Here is an 18,924-nt window from a genome sequence, read left to right as displayed (position 1 = left end):
ACTTCCTCACTGTGTGTGTCTTACCTCCTTAACTTGATTGACAGCAATTTGAGAGGATGAACTCGAGTTTATATTTCCTCTGCACCATCCCACCTACTCACCCTAGCAGCTACCCAGTGCACCTAGGTCAGTGCACCTCGGAGCTACCCAGGACCCAGGAGGAGGAGGAGGAGGGGAACACGTAGGGGAGGAGAGGAGCAAAGCCAGAAGAAATTGGAGCAGGAAGAGCTTTCCCCATTTTATAGCTGAAAAGACTGGGACTCAGAGAGGGAGGGCATTTTCTAAGGTCACATAGCAAATCAGTGAAGGACCCGGGATTAGAACCTGAGTTGCTTCTCTGGTAAAAGAAGGAGTTAGGCTAGCTGGTCTCTACGAACCCTTCCAAATCTAACAGTTCATCGTTATTAGTTTTGCTTTTTCAAGAAGATTTAACTGAGCATCTAGTAAGTGCCAGGTGCTGGAAGAGGTACTGGGAACAAGAAAGACACATCTGTGCAGTCCCAGAGCCTGCAGTGCCCTGTCTGCTGCTCACTGAGGCTCCGGCAGGCACAAAGCATGGGGTACTAGGGGGACAGAGAAGACAGCCTCGCCATCCAGAGGTGGGGCGGTGGTCAGGGAAGACTCCGGGAAGTCATGATATTTAAGGTGAGGCCAGATCTGGCTGGGCCAAAGAGGAAAAGCATTTTGGGCAGCTGGAACTGCATATGCGAAGGCCTAGAGGCAAAGCAAGAGTGCAGTGCTTTGGAAAGAGTAGCAGGCAAGTGAGGAGGGGGCGGGGAAGCAGGCAGGGCCTCTCAGGCTGTCCCGAGGAGTTCGGACTTCATCCTGGGAGCACTGTGGGGCTTTGAGGAGTTTTCACGAGTGAGGGGCATTATTTACATTTGCATTTTATTACTGATATTTTATTTTTAACAGGAAAAGGACTGCATTTATTGATTGTGTACATCTATTAATCTGCTATATAGTGGATCATTTTAACATACTATATGTCATTTAATACAACATCATTAAAAACTAGCTTATTATTCCCATTTTGCAGTTCTTACTCCCACCTTAAAGTGGAAGGCATTCAGGCTCAGGATAGTTAAGTAATTTTCGTAAATTTGCAAAGAAAATGAGCGCCTGGATTCTAGTCCGGGTGCTTGACGCGCCACAGTGCCACTTCATAAATGCGCCATGAAGAGTAAATGCATGTGCAAAACACACGACGTTCTTTCATGGACAGACATAGTCTCTATTTTGTTATTACTGATATTTTTAAAATGTTTAATTTTCTCTTATTATAGAAATAATGCATGCTGACTGGAAAAATACAAACATACATCACCTAAAAGAAGAAAAAACCCCGTAGGGTCTCTTAACGAAATGACTAATGGCAGGTGGGGGCAGGTGAGGGCAGGTCCTCGGGAGGGCGCCTGGGTCCTCAGGCCACCTGACGCCTTCGCCCTGCAGCCCCGCTTGTCCCCTCAGCAGCTGCTGCCTGAACGAGCTGTGCCATCGACTTCTCCCTCCTAGTCGGCCAACAGCAGCGGGAATTGCAGTTCTGAGGAGATCAATGTAATTGGTGTAATAGCCTGAAAGCTAAGTGCTGTTTTGCTTACTTAACCGTGTACTCATAGCAAAGGTGTTTGACATGGTGGGGTCCATGTTTAGGTTCACAGGCCCGGGGAGCAACATTCGAATCCTCTGCCTGAGACTCTCAGGTTCCACCTCTGCTAAATTGCTTTCTAGATCTCAAACTCTCAAAGGTGGACCATCTAAGTCTGAGGTGGGGCAGGGGGAGAGGGGATTTCCGGAGTTCCAGTTCAACTGTTTTTAACATCAGCTCATCAATCTTGCCTCTGAGATTCCCTCATGGCTTGATTTCTGGAAGCTGGACAATGGCCGTGCTTGACAGACTGAAGTGGAGAATTAACTCATTCATTCTGTCACTCGACACATTTATTGAGGGCTTCCTGCGTGCCCCTCCTCCAACAGTGTGTCTAATTTCAGATTCTAACCCCTCCCAGTAAACTTCTCTAAACTCAGTATTGTCAGGAAATAGCATGAGGTGTTTCAGTATGAGAGAGCTAAGAGCCTGCTGAGTGCTGGTGAGAAGGGCGTGGGGAAGGCAAGGTGTGTGCCCACTGTGTGTGGTACAAAGGTGTGAGGACAAAGAACAAGCGGTTTATTCCTTCCTAAGCTTCAGCACACCTGCTCTCAAAGGGATGCCTCTCCTCTCCTCTCCACTCAACTCAACTCTATAAGTGTTAGGCCCGGAGGGAGCACAGAGAGGGTGGGGGCACACAGCCTTGATTTCTGCCCCCACGGGGCTCGAAGCACCTCACGGGCAAGACGAGCGATGGATGAAACCATCTGCCCTACAACACTGAAAGCGATGAGGGTCGTAAGAGGTACCCACAGACAGCCATTAGGTACTGCCCCCAAGTCATCAAGATACTTCCCGCCAGGTTGGGGGACTCTGGAACAGCTCTTGGAGAGCATGCGGCATTTGAAATGGCCCCGTCAGTCTATTCCAGCCCCCTGCAGGTAGCTTCTGGAAATCTGATGTTGTTCCGGGGTGTGAACATCAGCTGGTTTCAGCGGGAAAGGAGGCCACTGATGTGTGAGGAGGAAGGACCGGGGTGAGGGGCACAAGCTTAGAGCAGGGCAGGGCGTGAGGACCAGGGGCGCAGCCTCCGTGCTCTCAGAGTCCGGACCTGCAGAGCGGGAGGTCAGCGGGCTCTTGTGTAGGAGGAGTAGCACAGGCCAAGGTATGTGGGAAGGGGCACTCAGTTTAGCTCAACTGTTACCAGCAAAAGTAATAAAAGGTCCCCCTTACTGAGGACCTACTGGGTACCAGGCCTCACGATGTCATGTGTGCTAAGTGAGCTGCACAGTTCAGCTCGTTTCACCTTTAAAACAATCCTATGGCATCGGCATTTTCAACTTAATTCCGTTCATAAAGAAGGCTCAAGAGGTTAAGTCATATGTTCACATTTACAGTTAGTGAACAGTGGGGTTGGAACTTGAGTCTGGTTTGTCCGGTTATATAATGCTTATCCTCTCAGCCCCTCTGCGGCGGTAAGGCTGTGAATGGACGTGAGGCTGTGGCTACCCCTAACTGCCCGTCCGAGGGGGTGGGCTTTATTCTGTGGCCGGCGGGGCACCACCGAAGTCTTGAGCACTGGAGCTTACCCCAGTTTGACTTCTGGAAGATCAGCACGGTAGGAATGGCCCTGAGATGCTGGAAGTGAGAGAAAGCAGGCAGGGAGACCTGTTTTGAGGCTGTTGTGATGTCCAGTTGAAAGATCAGGAGGAGCTAAGCTAAGACAGTAGGAATGGAGAGTGGGGTGGATGAGCGAATCATAGTTCTTTGTCATCATCATCATCTTCATCATCATAGCTAGAGAGAACCTTGGAGACTTCTATCTTAACTCCTTCATTTTACCCGTGGCCCTGAGAAGGAAAGAGGTTTTCTCTGGCCACAGAGCAGTTCAATGACTAAGGTGGGGCTTGCATACGGAAATCTGGACTGCTATCCCGCCTCTTTTTCTATCCAATCACATGCCTTTGAGGGCAGAGGGGGAGAGCCAGTTGACTCAGCCCTCAGGCAATCTCTGCTGTCCTTGGAGGAGCTCTAACTTAGACTCTGACAGGGTTTGGGATTAGGATGCGTGAGAGCTGGACCAGTCCGTTGGAAGCCCAGGCCCAGGGGCATTCGGAGTGGAGGGGGCCCAGGCTTGGTTGAGGAGCTGCTGCTTCCTCTCCCACCTGCTGCCCTCTTCTCAAACACTGTCCCAAGCCTCTGAGAGCCAGAGATGTTGCCTTCAAATGTGGGAAGAGTCAGCCCCAGCCTCCGCACAGTGCTGCGAGAGGGTAGACCTAGCTCACTGGCGTGTGCCAGGTACTGTGCTAATTGCTTTAATGACCCCTCTCTCCAAATTCTTACAGCAACGCCATTTTACAGATATACCGAGGCCTTGGGATATTTAGTGCTTTGTCTAAAGTTAGTGAAAGAACCGAGGCTTGAATCCATGACTGGCTGATTCCCAAGTCCTGTGCTTTTAAGTAGCACACTGTGTTGATTGGCTCCTTTTATTAATAATGTCTTATACTTATGTGCTGCATTTCACTTTTCAAATCACCTTTACATTAATTTTTTCTCTGAAGTTTGGCATGGAAGAGAAGATTCTTAGCGCCTTTGGACAAATGCTGAAACTATGTCCCTAAAAGCTCAAGTTCCCTGACTTTATCACGTGCAAGGAATGATTCCAAGAGCTTTATGGGTTATTTTATCTTTACATAATCCTGTGATCTAGGTCCTGTTATCATTCAAGGTACACAGAGGTTAAAGAACTGTTTCTGACATCACACAGCTATAAGTGGCAAAGCTGGGATTTGAACCCAAGATGTTAATGCCAGAGCCCAAATACTTAATCACTAGACTACACTACCCAGAGTCTCCCAGAATTGTGCAGAGGGATGGTTCTATGACACCTCAGTGCCATGGATATTGCCTCTGGCTGTTGCTATTAGGTACATGTGAGTTGGTAGAGACACACAATGAGCACTAAGTATTAAACAAAGCAAAAGGAAAAGCCTCTGCCCCAGGTCCAACGGTCGACTGATGCCCCTACCCTATTCCCACTTTGCTTCGACCCTCAGATTTGACCCCCTGTCTGCTCTCCACACAGGTCCAGTGCTGGCGACTCCCCAGATCCTGGCTCGCCGCCTCCTTGGCTCCAAGGTTGCTCCGTGCCTTGATCATCCTCTCAGTCAGCACCCTGCCTGGGGCATTCTCATTTGGATCTCACGCAATCAGAACTGCATTTGTTGTAAAGAACGGTAGATGGTTTGGACCAGTGGAGCTGAGCATCTTTGTCTCCTGGGGATCACTAAAGCCCAGTGTGAGTTTAATAATTACATGAACATGCTAATAACAGTTACTTTTATTGGATGTCTAACATTTGCTTGAACTTTATATGCATTGTATCTTTAAACCTTTCATCAACCCAGCACACTGGGTATTATTACACTCATTTTAGCAGGAAACGGAAATTCAGAGAGGTTAGACAGAGGTAAAGTGTGTTGCTCAAAGTTCCATAGCTGGTAGGTGTTAGAGCAGGGACATGAATCCAGGACTGGCTGGTGCCCAATTTCACATTCTTGTGACAATTGCATGCTACCTCTTTATGCCCACCCCTTTCCTTTTCAAAAACCAAGTTGTAGACAAGTTGGTTAAAGAAAGGTCATAGACACAGTGTATTGGCCCCCACTGAACCCATGTGACAGGCTGGCTCATGCATATCCTGATAGACAGTACCAGGTGGAGACCTTTGGAATGGCAAATTAAACAGTGAAGTGGACTCGTAAGCGTTTGCCTAAGGTCGCAGATTGAAGGGCGGATGTTAACCTGGAAAGAGGAAGGAGGACAGTGTTGGTTGTCCCGGACCCAGCGGTGAGACACAAGAAACCTGGAACTAGGGACAATACGGTTGCCCTCCCAGAGTTAAATGGGCAGCAGAGATGAGTGTGCGTCAGGGGAGCTGGGCGAGGCCCAGCGTCGATAGCAGCGACCCACATGCATCCCGAGTGACTTAGGACAGGCGTGTGCTTGTAATTGAGTAAGTGGAGCCTTCATTTATTTCATTGTGTCTTGTCGAGAGAACTACTTTATAAACACATTGGAGACATTCATTTAGTAGTATAAGAAAGGGCAGCTTGCGGAGTAGGAATTTGTCGACTAGTAATTCGATGTCACCTGGGGGAACACCAGCTTTTCTGCCACTGGAAAGGGGGTTCCTGTGGGGTAAGGCAGGGGCGGTTTCTTAGATGTCTTTTTTAAAAGGTTTGGATGAAATTTCCTTCAAGACTGTCAGATTCTCCTGTTCCAGGTATGTCAAAAGCAACTTTTGATTGGCTTCCCTGATATTCAGAGAGTGGCACGGGAGCGCTTTCATGGAGGATAAGAGCACTGCTCCTATTAGAATGGAAAGATCCATCATAAATTAAAATAGCTTGGCAGTCTTTTTTACCCCATTCAGGCTTCTGTGGGTTTGATTGTCATGCGTCAGCCTTCCTGGATGTGACCTGATGGAGAGCCAGTTCTGGGCTGTCATAAATTCATGACGGTGGCGCCTCCCTTGGTGGTGTGTTGGGAGAGAGCCATCCAGCAGACGTCACCAAGACCTCCTGTCATTTTGTCTTCTGCCTGTAGCCGACTCCAGTGGCGTTTCTGAGAGCCCTCTCCTTGGCCTCCTTGCATTCCTCAGTTTACCAAGTCTTTGTGGAGTGTCCAGCCATGTCTAACTGGGTGACATTTAATAGGCTTTCTCTTGGATCCCCCAACCCACGAGTGTAAGAAGTGCCCTCGCGTTAGCTGTGTAGACAGACTGAAAGTATAACAGAAGATGCAACAGCAAAAAAGGACCTCGCTCATAACAGCAACTAACCCGACACAATGTCTAGAAATGAGCCTAGCAAGGAATGTGTGAGTGATTTTTTAAAACTAAAATTTTACTGAAAACCGTAAGGGAATACCTAGATAAATGGAGAGACAGACACATACCATGTTCATAAAATATAGTAAAGATGTCACATCTTCCCAAATTAATCTATAAACGTGATTTATAAAATCTGAGGCAATTTTTTGTAAGCTTCCATAAACTGATGCTGAAATTCATGTGGGAGAGAAAATGGGCTGAAAAGGTTAAGAAAACCTTGTGAAGAAAGAACAGAGGGATGTCTCTACCAAACTTAGAAAGACAATGTTAGGCCTCAGTAATTAAAATAGTGTGGTATTGTTGCAGAAACAAACAAACAGAGCAATGAATGGGTCAATAAACTGAGACTAGGAACAGACTAGACATACATGGGGATTTAGTTTATGAAAAAGATAGCATTTCAAATCGGTGCAGATCTAATGGCTACTTAAGAATGATTTTGGATATATTACTATGCAATCAGAGAAATGTAAACCACCACCAAGTATTTTACAGAAAGCTCAACTAAGCCAAATGGATTAAGGAAGTGCACGGAAAAGCAAAGAATCTGTAATCTTGTTCAAACTGCCCAATAAACATTTGCAAAGATGCTCAAATTCACTAGAAATCTGGAGTGAAAATTAAAAATGACAATGAAGTACCATTTAAAAAAATCTCCTCTGGTAAAATAAAAAGTAAATGACAGTACCTTGGGTGGGAAGGAGAAGGAGAAGTGAATGTTGTTCTAAGAACAGTAAATCACTGAAGCTTCTTTGGCAGCACGTTGGGCAATAATACTCATCAAAATAATAAAATGAAGTGCATTTTTTAAATAAAGTAATTCCACTTCTGGAATATATCTTAAGAAAACGGGCAAAGAGTTCCACACAAGGATACTCATATATAACAGTGAAAAGCTGCCTAACCCCGAGGGCCCCTCAGAAGGGTGGTCGAGCACCACTAGGGGGCGTCCAGGCCGCAGAATTTTACAGGTGGGCCATATGTCTGGGGACACCTATCAAATGTACAGTAATAATAATGACCTGTTATGTTTCCAAATTTGGTGGCGTGCGGAGGTTAGGAATGAGGTAGACCTCTATGGAGTGATGTGGCCCGAGTCCAAGGCGGTGTCCTATTTCTGCAAAGATGCGCATGTCCACAGATGAAGGTACAATTAAGGAGAGGGCCGAGGAGGATGTACATGAGGTTGTTTATCTGCTTTCCTACTTCTCTTGTTTTTGTTTTTTATTAGACTTATTACAAAGCTTGTTTTCATCTATTACTCATATATGGTAAAAAATGTGCAGACTTTTGCTCTCTGTAAGTACCCCTTGGAGAGGCTGTCCCTGGCCCCAGGGCTCCTGGCCACAGTGTGCCTGTCGCTGTGCCAGCCGGGCCTGGTCCCTGGTAGGAGAGGCTGGCGCTCGTGACCTGATAAGGGAGATACTGGGATTCCTGCCCGAAGGGTGCCCGTGCACACAGACACGCACGCACTCAGGCGCACGCACTCTCTCGTGTGCTTACACGTGGTGCCACATGAATTGCAGCGACACACATGCCCCCTGCATACAGCTCACATTACTGACTCACATGCACATACTCTTTCATGTATTCACATACATTCACACAGAACACATATGAATATGCTGTCTCATGCTGAGGCATACTTAATCATGTGCTTGTATAGTCACAGGTATCCACACACAATTACATAAGTGAAAATAGTACCCTTCAGGTGCACTCACTCTTAAATACATATTTTTACATATATACATACACAGATATGTGCACATTCATACTTACGCATGTTCATTTGTACATTTATGACCAGAAATGCACATATTGTGCATGGTCATACACATTTCCCTTTGAGGTTACATGTTCAAATATATTCAAACTAGCATATACATGCCTATGTGCACATTTGCATAAAGAATTCCCACCATGCACATGTGCATACATACTACTGGGACACATAGATGCTGCAGTACACCCTTATGCACACTGATAAGCACACATGTCCAGACAAGCTGGGAGGTTCCCTGTAGCTTCTGGCTTCAGCCCATTCTCTTGTAGACTGGCAGAGAGGCTGCCCAAGGTCAGGAGCCCCTTCCCGCCTTTTCCTCATGCATCCCGGCTCCAGCTTCTCCATTTGTCTGGCTGCCTAGACTCAGAGAAAGTCCCTGGAAAGTTCAGATGAAGGACAAGCGGCCCCCGCCCTCCCCGGGCCTGGAACGGACGAGCGCCCCGCTGCTCTGCTGGCTGCCTGTCTCTGCTCCCGGGTCTGGCAAACGCAGCCAGGCCCTGGGAAGCAGACAGCCCAGCGAAGGGCCTCCAGCTGCTTACGGAGCTGCCAGGCACTCCTGCTGCTCCTGAAGAGCAAGCACAGGCCTGGGAAGCTTCTGACACTGGGACAATGTCCATATGACAGGGGACCCCGGGCACATGGCAGCTCTTTGTGTGGCTGGAGAGGCGGAGAGCCCTGGCCTGGAAGTCAGGGACATGTCGGTTCAGCGACGTTCCCTTTCAGCGCTAACTCCCTGTAACCAAACCTTTCTGATCCTGGTTCCTTGTCAGTAAAATGGGGACGCATTCCCGCCTCAGTTGCTGCGAGGTCTCGGTGAGATGGGGTGTGTGGGGGCCCTGTGCACTGCCTGGCACACGAGCGTGTGATGTGCCCTGATTGCCGCTGTGTTTGGAGTGGTCGGGAAGAGGCCTGAATGGGGAGTGGCCCAAGCAGTTCGGTGGGTGGGATCTAGGGTGGGGGGAGCCGAAGGGAGGGGAGCCCTTGGCCGCTGTACACCGCGCCCATTCCTCGCTCTGTGCCCTTGCTCCCGCGGTGTCACCACTCTAGTCATCAGATTCCCTTCCTGTAGAACAAAGAACTGGCTTAGGCCATTTCTTAAGTCTCTTGCCAGCTGTGAGATTTTGAGTTTTTTTCTCCCCCTAAATCATCTACAAAGCAAATTAAACACATGTAGATAATTAAGAACCCAGTGGGGGAAAAATCACAGTAGTGTGGATGCACAAGCTGGAAAAGGGCAACTCCTCCTTTTGGGATTGAGATTAATAAGTAAGGAGAAACCTGTGTCAGCCATGGACCCCTCCGAAGGCAGTACCTCACTGCTGACCCTTCCTTTCCTGCCTAAAGATCATTGCTCTCCCCCAGGGACGCTCTTCCCTGGGCTCCGCTTGTTGGTTATCTGTTATCACTCTACACCATTTCCCCCTGAGGTGTGCTGAGCCTGGCATGATAGAGACTGGATTTCCGCTTTGGATAGCACTTAGGTTATTGTGTCAGTGTGTTTCCTGGGTCGGGGCAGGCGGGGGCGGGGGGCCCGCCCAGTTTCCTGAGTCTGTGCTCTTTGGCGTTAGGGCACCAGGATGCAGAACACTTGTCTCTGGGCCAGTCCCTGCTCTGTCACTCACTGCTCTGTGATGTGATGTCTCCAAATCTCATGTTCCTCAGCCGTATAATGGAGAACAGAGGGTCTGCCATATTTACTTTATAGACTACAACCAAGTGTTTGGTGAAGTGATCAAGTGAGAGAGTGAGGGTGAAATGTGTTGAAAATTCTAAGTGGCGCTTCCTAAAGATAGCTGGCATTCACCGTGTGTGTGCACTTTGCATCGGGCACTGCACCCAGCACTTTCTATGCTTGATCTCTTAATCCTCTCAGCAGGTCATGTGGTGGATGCTATAGGTACCCCATTTTACAGGCGAGGAAGCTGGCTTAGGCCACCACCTTGCCCAGGTCACAGAGCTGAGCCTCGATTTTGTCTGGGCATGGAACACTGTCGTAGTGCTACCCTCGGCAGGGAGCCCGATGCAGCAGGAGTGGAGTCTGGGTAGGTAGACAGAGGCCTGGGGAAGGGGGAGACTAAGAGGAGTCTTGGCCAAGGTCTCCCAGTGGATCAGTGAGAACTTTGAGGCTTCAGTGTCCAGAGTTTCTATCCTTATCCTCCTCCTCCTCCTCATAACACTCACAGCATTTCCAAAGCATTTACTGTGACAGACACTGCCCTGCACATGCTAACTTGATGAGACCAATATGTTGATTCCTGCTGAGAATTTACAGATGAGGAAACTGAGGCATAAAGTCATGAAGCAAATCAGCTCCTCACATTCAGTGAGTCCAGGTCTATGTGACCCCAGAGCCTGGGCTTTTAATCACCACACAAAATAAGGACAAACTGCTGTTCTTTCTAGAATCGTGTCAAGGAAATAGATGTGTGTGGCTATTTCAGGGAACCAAGTGGGAGAGGTAGGGGAGTGTAGATATGCCCACCTGTCCTCAGGTAGCTGAGTTCTTTACCTGGTGGTCCCTGATGGGGTTTGATAACTATTCACTGTTTTGGAAGAATGGAGGTGTCAACCCTCATTGCTCAAACACTATGAGGGATGCAAATGTCAGTGCACCTCTGATTTGGGAGGGAGAAAAAAAGCAGAGGGCTCATTAGGGGCTTTTACAATCTACCCATTCAAAGTGTGGAAAAACTTGGCTATTTGAGCTGGATACCCAGTGAAAAGCAGCCATGTTTATTCATCGTTGACAGGCAGGATCATCTTCATTTGGAGATAAGGGGCCGCATTTTTTGGGAGTTTGATCAATTGCCCTTTGGAGGTGGGTAGGGTCTACTTGGCTATATCAAGACACTGACAACAGTGTGGTGATGCCCAGAGGGGAAGGGGGCTGGGGGGGCAGAAGAGGGTAAAGGGGGGATAAATGGTGGTGGAAGGAGATTTGATTTGGGTTGTGAACACACAATATGATATACAGATGATATATTATAGAGCTGTACACCTGAAACCTATATCATTTGATTAACCAATGTCACCACAATAACTTCAACAAAAGAGCAAAAGAAAAAAAAAGGTCTCTTTGAAAAAGGATAGATTTTGGACCATTTGCCCCATGACCTACAGAGCTCAGTGATTTTTGCCAGTCTCGGACTGAAAGGTTTGATGTAATCTAATGCTTAAGACCAAATGATGGTTTGAATTGACAGGCAATATATCTGATTTGGTTTATTTATTTTAAAAAGTTATCAAGTACCTGTCATTAAGTCACTGTGCTAGCTGCCTGAGGTTACCACAGGGAGTGAGACATGGTCCTGGACCGCAAAGCTCTTGCATTGCAGGGAGAGAAGGGACAAACGAGCAGATGGCGGTGGTCGCAAGTACTGTTATGGAACTGTCAAGTGTGTCGTGGGAACGGGAAGAAGGAACCCATGCTAGTCTTGGGTCAAGCCCACAGGTGAACTCATACATACGTGTGCACACGTGTTAGAGTGGGAAGGTTTCCTGTGCAGGGCGTCCTCAGGGAGACTTAGAGGAGAAGAGGACAGGGACGGGAAAGGAGGCTGGAGTGGGCGCTCCAGGCATCGACAGAGGCTGCGAACCGGAGGGCATGCCGCCCGGGCTGGGACCCTGAGGCCATCCCCTGTCCTGGAGAGGCAGTGAGAGAGGAGAGAGGAAGCCAGGCAGGATCGGGAAGGGCCTCCTCGGCTTTGCAAAGGAGTTTGGGCTTAATGCCCGAGGCAAGGGGTAGTCCTGGGGGAGGTGTTAGTGCAAGGGGGTGGCTGGTCAGTTTGTCCTTTTGTAGGTTGTGTGAGAAAGAATGGATTGGAGGTGGGGGCCGTGTGAAAGTTGAGAGCCCTTTGCAGTAATGTGAAGAAGCCACGTTGGGATCTGAATCTAGACTAGAGGCGGGGGCGTCCCGAAATGGGTGGTTTAGAGAACGTCAAGGAAGTGACAGCTATTGATTTCTACAGGACTTGGTGACTGGTTTCTTCTTACTCTGCTCATAAAGAGACGGCTTTAAGAGGCCTTAATTATTTTCTCATGGGCCGCTCCCTTCCAAACAAGCACAACTGATTATTTTTGTTTTCAAGGACAGAGAAAAATATTTTAAAGTATCATTGTATTTATTTATAATTACTAATGTAATATTTGCTCCCTGTGGAAATTTGAAAGATACAGGAATGCTGAAAGAAAGAAAATAAAATTATCCATCAGCTGATGATACAGGGATAATTGCTATTAACATTTTAGTATTTTTCCTTTCAGCTTTTTTTGTAGTGTTATTGACTTATTTTAAACTTTTTACTATGAGGCTTTTTAAATACACGCAGAAGTAGAGAGTACAGTAGAATAAACCCAGTATACCCTTTTTAGCCTCTCTGTCCAGTCTTCTGTTATTCTGCAGTTGAATTCGAGCCTTAAAATACAAGCAGGTCTTTATGTTTTATTTTCATCTAAATTCTACCCCACTGATATGATTTTGTTTTTGGAACCCTGGGTGTTTGGCATGTGCAGGCCCTGCTGGCTCTTTGGCTATTTTCAGACGTATGTTCTCACCTAAAACATTGACTAGGACAGTAAAAATGTCTAATCGCTATACCACTGGAGACCTGAAAACCCACTGGATTGCCCACCTCCTTGGGGAAGACCAAAGCAGAGGGTAAATATTTCAGGGAGACAGACATCCCAGCAGGAAATAGCAGCTTGTGTTTTGACTCACTCACCATAGTTGTCTCAGCAATGGAACCAAAGCTGTTGATAAAAATGTTGCAGCTCACATTCACCGGGGGACCTGCCAATCAAGAGAGATCCCTGCTTAGTTCTGCAGTCATGAAGAAGCCTACAGGATAGGAGTCGTTCTTGGAACACTGACTTCAGGGATGGAGACCCCTTGGCGAGGAGGCCCCTGCTTGCCCTCCACCCCACCTCCGAGCATCTGGGACTCCCAGCCACATTGCTGTGCCAGATTTCCTGGTCCCCAGGTGAGCGCCAGGGACAGAGCCCCAAAGTCTGAACAGATATGTACTTGCATTAACACAGGATGATTCATCATCCGCCATATGGTTGAAATCCCTTCCCCAAACCCCATCAGCTGCCTCCTGATTTTTAGCTGAAAAGTATTTACGGCTACAACATTTGGGGGCCATCTTGGGAATCACAAGGAACAGCAAGTTCCTTCCCTTGAACTTGTGAACGAAGAACGATTGCCTGAAAGGGCGTTGATGGGAATTACCAGCTGGGGAGTCCAGAGGAGACCTCAAGGGAAGCCCACAGTGTTTGCTAAACACTTTCTAGGCAGGCTATTTAAATCCTACTGCAAAGGATAAGAAAGAATATTTGCCCATTGGAATCATATTGCTAGAGGGACCCCTGTCCAATTGAAGCTAAATATCTCCATTTTATACTATTAATTATAGCACTTAGCATTTATTGAGCATTACAGTGTTTGCTGCTGGGCTGAGAGTTTTACTAACGTGATCTCATTTCATGCTCTCTCAATGTGGTTATCGCAGTTGAGGAAACAGGCTCAGAGAGGTTATTTGTTCTCAGCCACACAGCCAGTGTGGGGAAAAGCCAGAGTTTGAATTAGGATTTATCTAATTTCAAAGCTGCTGGTCTTAATGGCTGTACTTGTAGACAAGAGGTTCAGGGGAAGGACGTGGCACGCTCTAGGTCGCACAGTGGTAGAATTGAGGATTTTAAGCCCTGGACTTCCCCACGAGCTGACCACAGAGCCAGCCTAAAATAATCAGAGCAGACTGTGAGACCCTGGGGAAGAGTGATACAAGAAGTAGGGGTCCAGGTACAAGAGAAGTCCCAGAAAATAAGGTATTAGGGAAGACCTTGTGAAGGTTATGACCTTGCGCTGACCTCAAAGGTGGATGAGACTTGGAGAAGAGGTCATAATCCTGTACATGAAGATTGCAATGTGCAATTTATGGATGTTTCAGGTCCACCCTCTTGTTGATCCCCATTGAGATTGAGGTAGGCGAGGCAACATGGTTCAGGCAGGGCACCGAGAGTCTTAGCAACTCCTCTGGGCTTATTCAGCCAGCAAGTGGTAGAGCCAGGACTGGAACCCAAGTTTTCTGATTTTGGAAAGAAGGAAGCAGGTGTCCTTGTGTTCTCTTACCAGACCCTCTGTGTCCCTCTTGAAAAAGAAAGGTAGTCCAAGCATTTCACCCAAACTCAGCCAAGATTTCCTTCTTTTCAGAAATCTTGGTGTATCAGGTGGGACTCAGTCTCGTGGTGAGAACACAGGATCCCTGGGTTTTAGACACAGCTCCAGTGTTCATTGGCCAGTTCCCCTCAGGCACGCCCCTTCCTGGTTCTGGGCTGCAGTTTCCCCATCAGCCTGGGAGAGTAGCTCAGTCACCCTGAGCTCCAGTGGTTTGGAATTCCTTTAGGAAGCTAGCCATTCAAATCACAAGGTTATAGGATTTCAGGGCTGGCAGGTTTCTTAAAGGTCACCTGAACTGATGCACAGACAGGGTTGTCTGCAGTGGAGTCAGGGGAACGAGTTAAACTGCAGATTCCTTGGCCGGCCCCAGAGGTAGAGGACCCAAGCCTCGGGAGGTTAGCCCAGGATCTCTATTTTAATGAGCTCCCTGGTGATTCTTGTGCACAACCAGGTTTAGGAACCGCTGCTACAGACCAGCCGCCTGTTCAGAGCTCAGTGCCTGAACAGCTCCAGTAGTGGGGAATGTTTCATATTTTGCTGTGTATAATGAGCACCCACATTCTTGGCCCAAACTTTCAGGGGAAAAAAAAAGTCCTTCATTTTACTTTTTAATTCAATTATTTATTTATTTATTTATTTATAATTAGAAACAAAACCGGTTATATTTAAAACCAGGGGATTACTTTGCATAGGGATATTGTTATTGCTTTCTAGAGTTACACTTTTAATGCATAAGCATAAATAAAAGGATTAAACACATATAGACATGGAATTAATACTACCCATGTATAAAGTGCATCCTTATTTTTTCCTCAAAAATTTCGGCAAAATAGTATGCATTATACATGGCAAAATACAGGTGTTTCATCTCGGGCTGTCCTCTCCATAGTTGATAGCTTTGTCTGATAAAAATTTTTTCTAATGCTTTGTGGAGACCCGCCTCCTTGTCACTTCCACCTAAACAAAGGCCCATTAAGTTCTTTTCTCTCATTAAAATTCACACCCGGGTTTTTCCTTTCATTTAGCCTCATACTATTAAGATGCCCCAAAGAGTTACTGCCTGTGCCTTGAATGATGTGCACAGGGTCCCCACCCAGCCCCTGCGCGTGTCTGGTGCTGTGACTCCCCTATAAATTAGGCCCTGATTTATGTGTGCGAGAGGGCGCCAGCCGAAAGGACCCCTGGGGAGGTGAGATTCATTGACATAAATCTGAAATTAAATTATCCTCAAGAAAATTACAATCTGGCTGCCTTTGGCAGCAGGATAATGTATATATTTCATTAAATATTAAAGTTTAATTTTGCTTTTGTGTGTATGTGTTTGCATTGGGCTGTGCCCCTGATCCTAGGAACCATTATCCTGCACAGAGTCTCAGAGAAGATACAGAAAATCAGAACTGGAAGGGCCTCGTCCTCCTGGATCATTTAACGGATGCAAGAACAGAGGCCCAGCTACGTCAAGAGTTTACTCTGGGTCACATGTATCGGGTAAGTAGCAGAGTTTTAGAATCAAATTTTAGTGCTCTTTTTCTTCCCAGTTACAATGCGCACTGCCACTGCGTTCCCCAGACAGAGCCTGCTGCTCCCAGCCACCCTTACCTTCAGGAGAGCCGGGAGCCGGGAAATCTCTGGTGCTTGAAGAAAACCACGGAGTGGTTAATCACTCTGGAGTTTTCAAAGAATGTAGGCCTCTTCCTGTTGCATTGAGGTCACAGGGGCCTTATCAGGAGCCCTGTGGTTTGTGTGGGGCTCTGGGGAATCTTATCCCTGTCTGAGCAGAAGTGCGATGCGACTAGGGGCTCAGGGGGAAGAAGTCCCCTCCGCTAATGTTTCAGCGGAGAAACCTTGCTTCCCAGCAGCAGGGCGGGGCTCCAGGAGGCTGCAGGCACTCAGAGCCTGACTCGGAGGGGACTGAAGGGGCTCGGGACAGTGTGGGGTTGAGAGGGGAGTAGGTTTGCTGGTTCTGTAGGTTTTGGGCCCAAGTGTTCAGAGTAAGGTTGTCAGAGTGGGGAGAGGAAGGGTCCTGATTCAACGGTTTCATAGCCTGGGTGAAATTTTCTTTAAGTTGTTCCCTGCCAAGTAAGTCAGTCGATACATACATAAATGTACAAACTAAACAAATAAATACATACTAGCCTTAGATGAAGAACTGAGTCAGAGAACTTAGCTGGGTTAAAGTCCCCGCAGCCTTGGCGGCATGATGGGGGCGTCATCCAACTGCTCCAAGCCTTCGCGCAATTGTTGATTCATTTGCTCACTCTTTCCTTTATAAAAGGTTGATTGAGGGCCTTTTATGTGCCATCTGCAAGTGCGTGCACAAAGGATAGGTAACACGTGAACCCTGGAGGTGTGCGCGTTCTCCTTTGTCACGAGAGCAAGACCAGGGTACTCGGGGGGAGTTCTGAGAGAGCCCACCAGGGGGCGTGGTGGGCTGGAATGCCTGAAACTGGACGCAGCCTGGTTTGGGGACCGGCCGGGCTGCAACCTGGTGGGCTGTTCTTGAACGTACTTGATTTAGCCAATGGTGTTGGTAGAGGATGAGATTTAACTGCCAACTTAGAAGATTTCACAAAACCCCAGGCTTGTCTACTCTTGTGTTTCTACTGGGCAGCTACCACTGGAGCTGAGAAGTAGCTGCCTTTAGACTAGCCCTGTGTTTTCTCATCTTCCTCCTGCTTCATTCATGTGCCATAGCTGCCTGGTCCCTCCAGGTGTTTGATATTGTGACCCCAGCGAAGGGCTTGGGCCCAGTGGGCTCTGACAGCAGCCTTGGTCCTGGCTTACCTGTCCTTGAGGGGACCAAGGTTTATGCTAATGATGCCGGAAGGTGTGGCCTCAGGAGCCAGGTGCTGGGGGAGTGAAGGAGCCTCGAGTTAAACAGGTGGGAGGCGGGCCCAAACACACCTCAGAGCGTCTCCCAGACTGTTTTCTCTGTGCAGAGCACTCCGAGAAGGGGCGTACAGCGAACAAATGTTAGGAAGCCATCACCAGCTGTCACGTCCCTTGTTTGGCTTTGGACCTGAGCCAAAAGGAGCAGTGAGGCAGGGCATCTGGACTCAGGACTGACTAGGGGCTGGCAGTGGGTCCTGGAGATGAGATTTTTGCCGGGGTGCTGGGAGGAAGGCCGGAGTGCACAGGCTCCCAGGGAGGCCGGGGGTTGCACCTGCGGAGTCCGCTCAGCAGCCTGAGATGGTGACAGCCTCCCCAGGCCCCGGTGCACAGTGGGAAATGGTCCCTCTTATTGTAGATGTTGAGAACTCATAGCACCATCAGGACTCAAAGAAACTCCTTAGACCACTTCGGTGAGAGCTTGCAAACTGGCTCCCCGCAAGGCACATTTGGCTTACAAATATGTACTGTTTCAATATACATATCTTAGGAATCAGGAAATTTTGCATTAATGTTCATTTCTGGCTCCCCTTGGAATACTGTGGAATACTGGATGACCTGGCAACATGGGGCTTACATTGCTTTTGGGTACCTATGGGCTGGGGCGAAGGAGGGCCTGTGCCCTTTAGAGGGCCTGCACCTCTGTTTCTCCACAGTCTCCACCCCTTCCTATTGCCTTACTCCTGGCTCCCCTCGCTCATTTAGGTTGCCTGCCTAATTCCTGTAGGCATTTGAAACTGTGACTCTTACTTAGACTAGAAAGTTTCAAAATTATTTGTTAATCCCTGAGAACCTTTCAGGAGATGAATTTTAGTTGAAAGCCTTTTACCTAAAACAAATAAAAGTAGAGTTGCTTTGGAGAGAAGCAGGTGAGCTTGCTGATTGTGTTCTCTGCCTCTCCCTTTTGGGACACATGAAGGGAGCCCTAGAGCATCCATGAAGTTTAAAGACCATAGATATAGACAACTTCATCACTGCAGAGATGAGGAAACTGAGGCCCAGAGAAGGGAAGAGGGTTATCAGAGTTCAGAGGATAAGTGTGTGCCCAAACCAAAACTTGAACCCATTCCTTTACATTCCATGTTGTCTGTCAGTCATACAAGAGGTAGAAAATAGGCTCTAATTCATATACTGACTCCTGGCAACCAGAGGTATTGTTTGGTTGGACTTGGTGGGGGAGCAGACTGAGTTGATTAACAATGTCTGCCTAGGGCAGAGGAAAGAGTCATGAAATTCCTACCACGTATTTACCATCTGCACCCAATACATGCTGTTTGCTTCTTAATCTAGGAAAGCAGGTGCCTGGGGATCTGGAAGGAATGTTTTCTCTACCTTTAAAATTGGGCCTGATCCTGGCATCATATCCAGAGGTTCTCCCCATGAGCTTATCCAGGAAGTCCGAGGGAGACATAGGCTTGGGTGCGGAGCGGGCAGCTTCAGCCTCCTTAGAAGCAGCAAGGCTGAGAAGGGAGAGAGGAAAGCAGAGGGTTAATGATGGCCCTTTCACATGCTGTGGTCAGATCCCAGACTTGCCCAGCCCTTGTAGAATGCTAGAGTGTTCTCAGCCTGAGAAACGGGGTAATACT

General features: G+C 47.8%; 1 protein-coding gene across 2 annotated transcripts in view; it reads right to left on the bottom strand.

The window, feature by feature from the left end:
- Positions 1-18,924, bottom strand: part of GLRA1 (glycine receptor alpha 1) — a 70,011-nt gene that overhangs the window by 22,063 nt on the left and 29,024 nt on the right. For both annotated transcript variants that reach the window (XM_054567909.1, XM_054567911.1), the window contains exons 2-3: positions 18,671-18,798; positions 12,993-13,060 (exon numbers count right to left, since the gene is read on the bottom strand). In XM_054567909.1, the coding sequence (XP_054423884.1) occupies positions 12,993-13,060; positions 18,671-18,798 (196 nt within the window). The remainder of the gene's footprint in view (positions 1-12,992; positions 13,061-18,670; positions 18,799-18,924) is intronic.

Source organism: Pteronotus mesoamericanus, unplaced genomic scaffold (assembly GCF_021234165.1).
Source record: "Pteronotus mesoamericanus isolate MK-2021 breed Mesoamerican mustached bat unplaced genomic scaffold, CSHL_Meso_final contig_2, whole genome shotgun sequence".
Taxonomy (NCBI): domain Eukaryota; kingdom Metazoa; phylum Chordata; class Mammalia; order Chiroptera; family Mormoopidae; genus Pteronotus; species Pteronotus mesoamericanus.
This window is presented reverse-complemented; position numbering and strand designations above follow the sequence as displayed.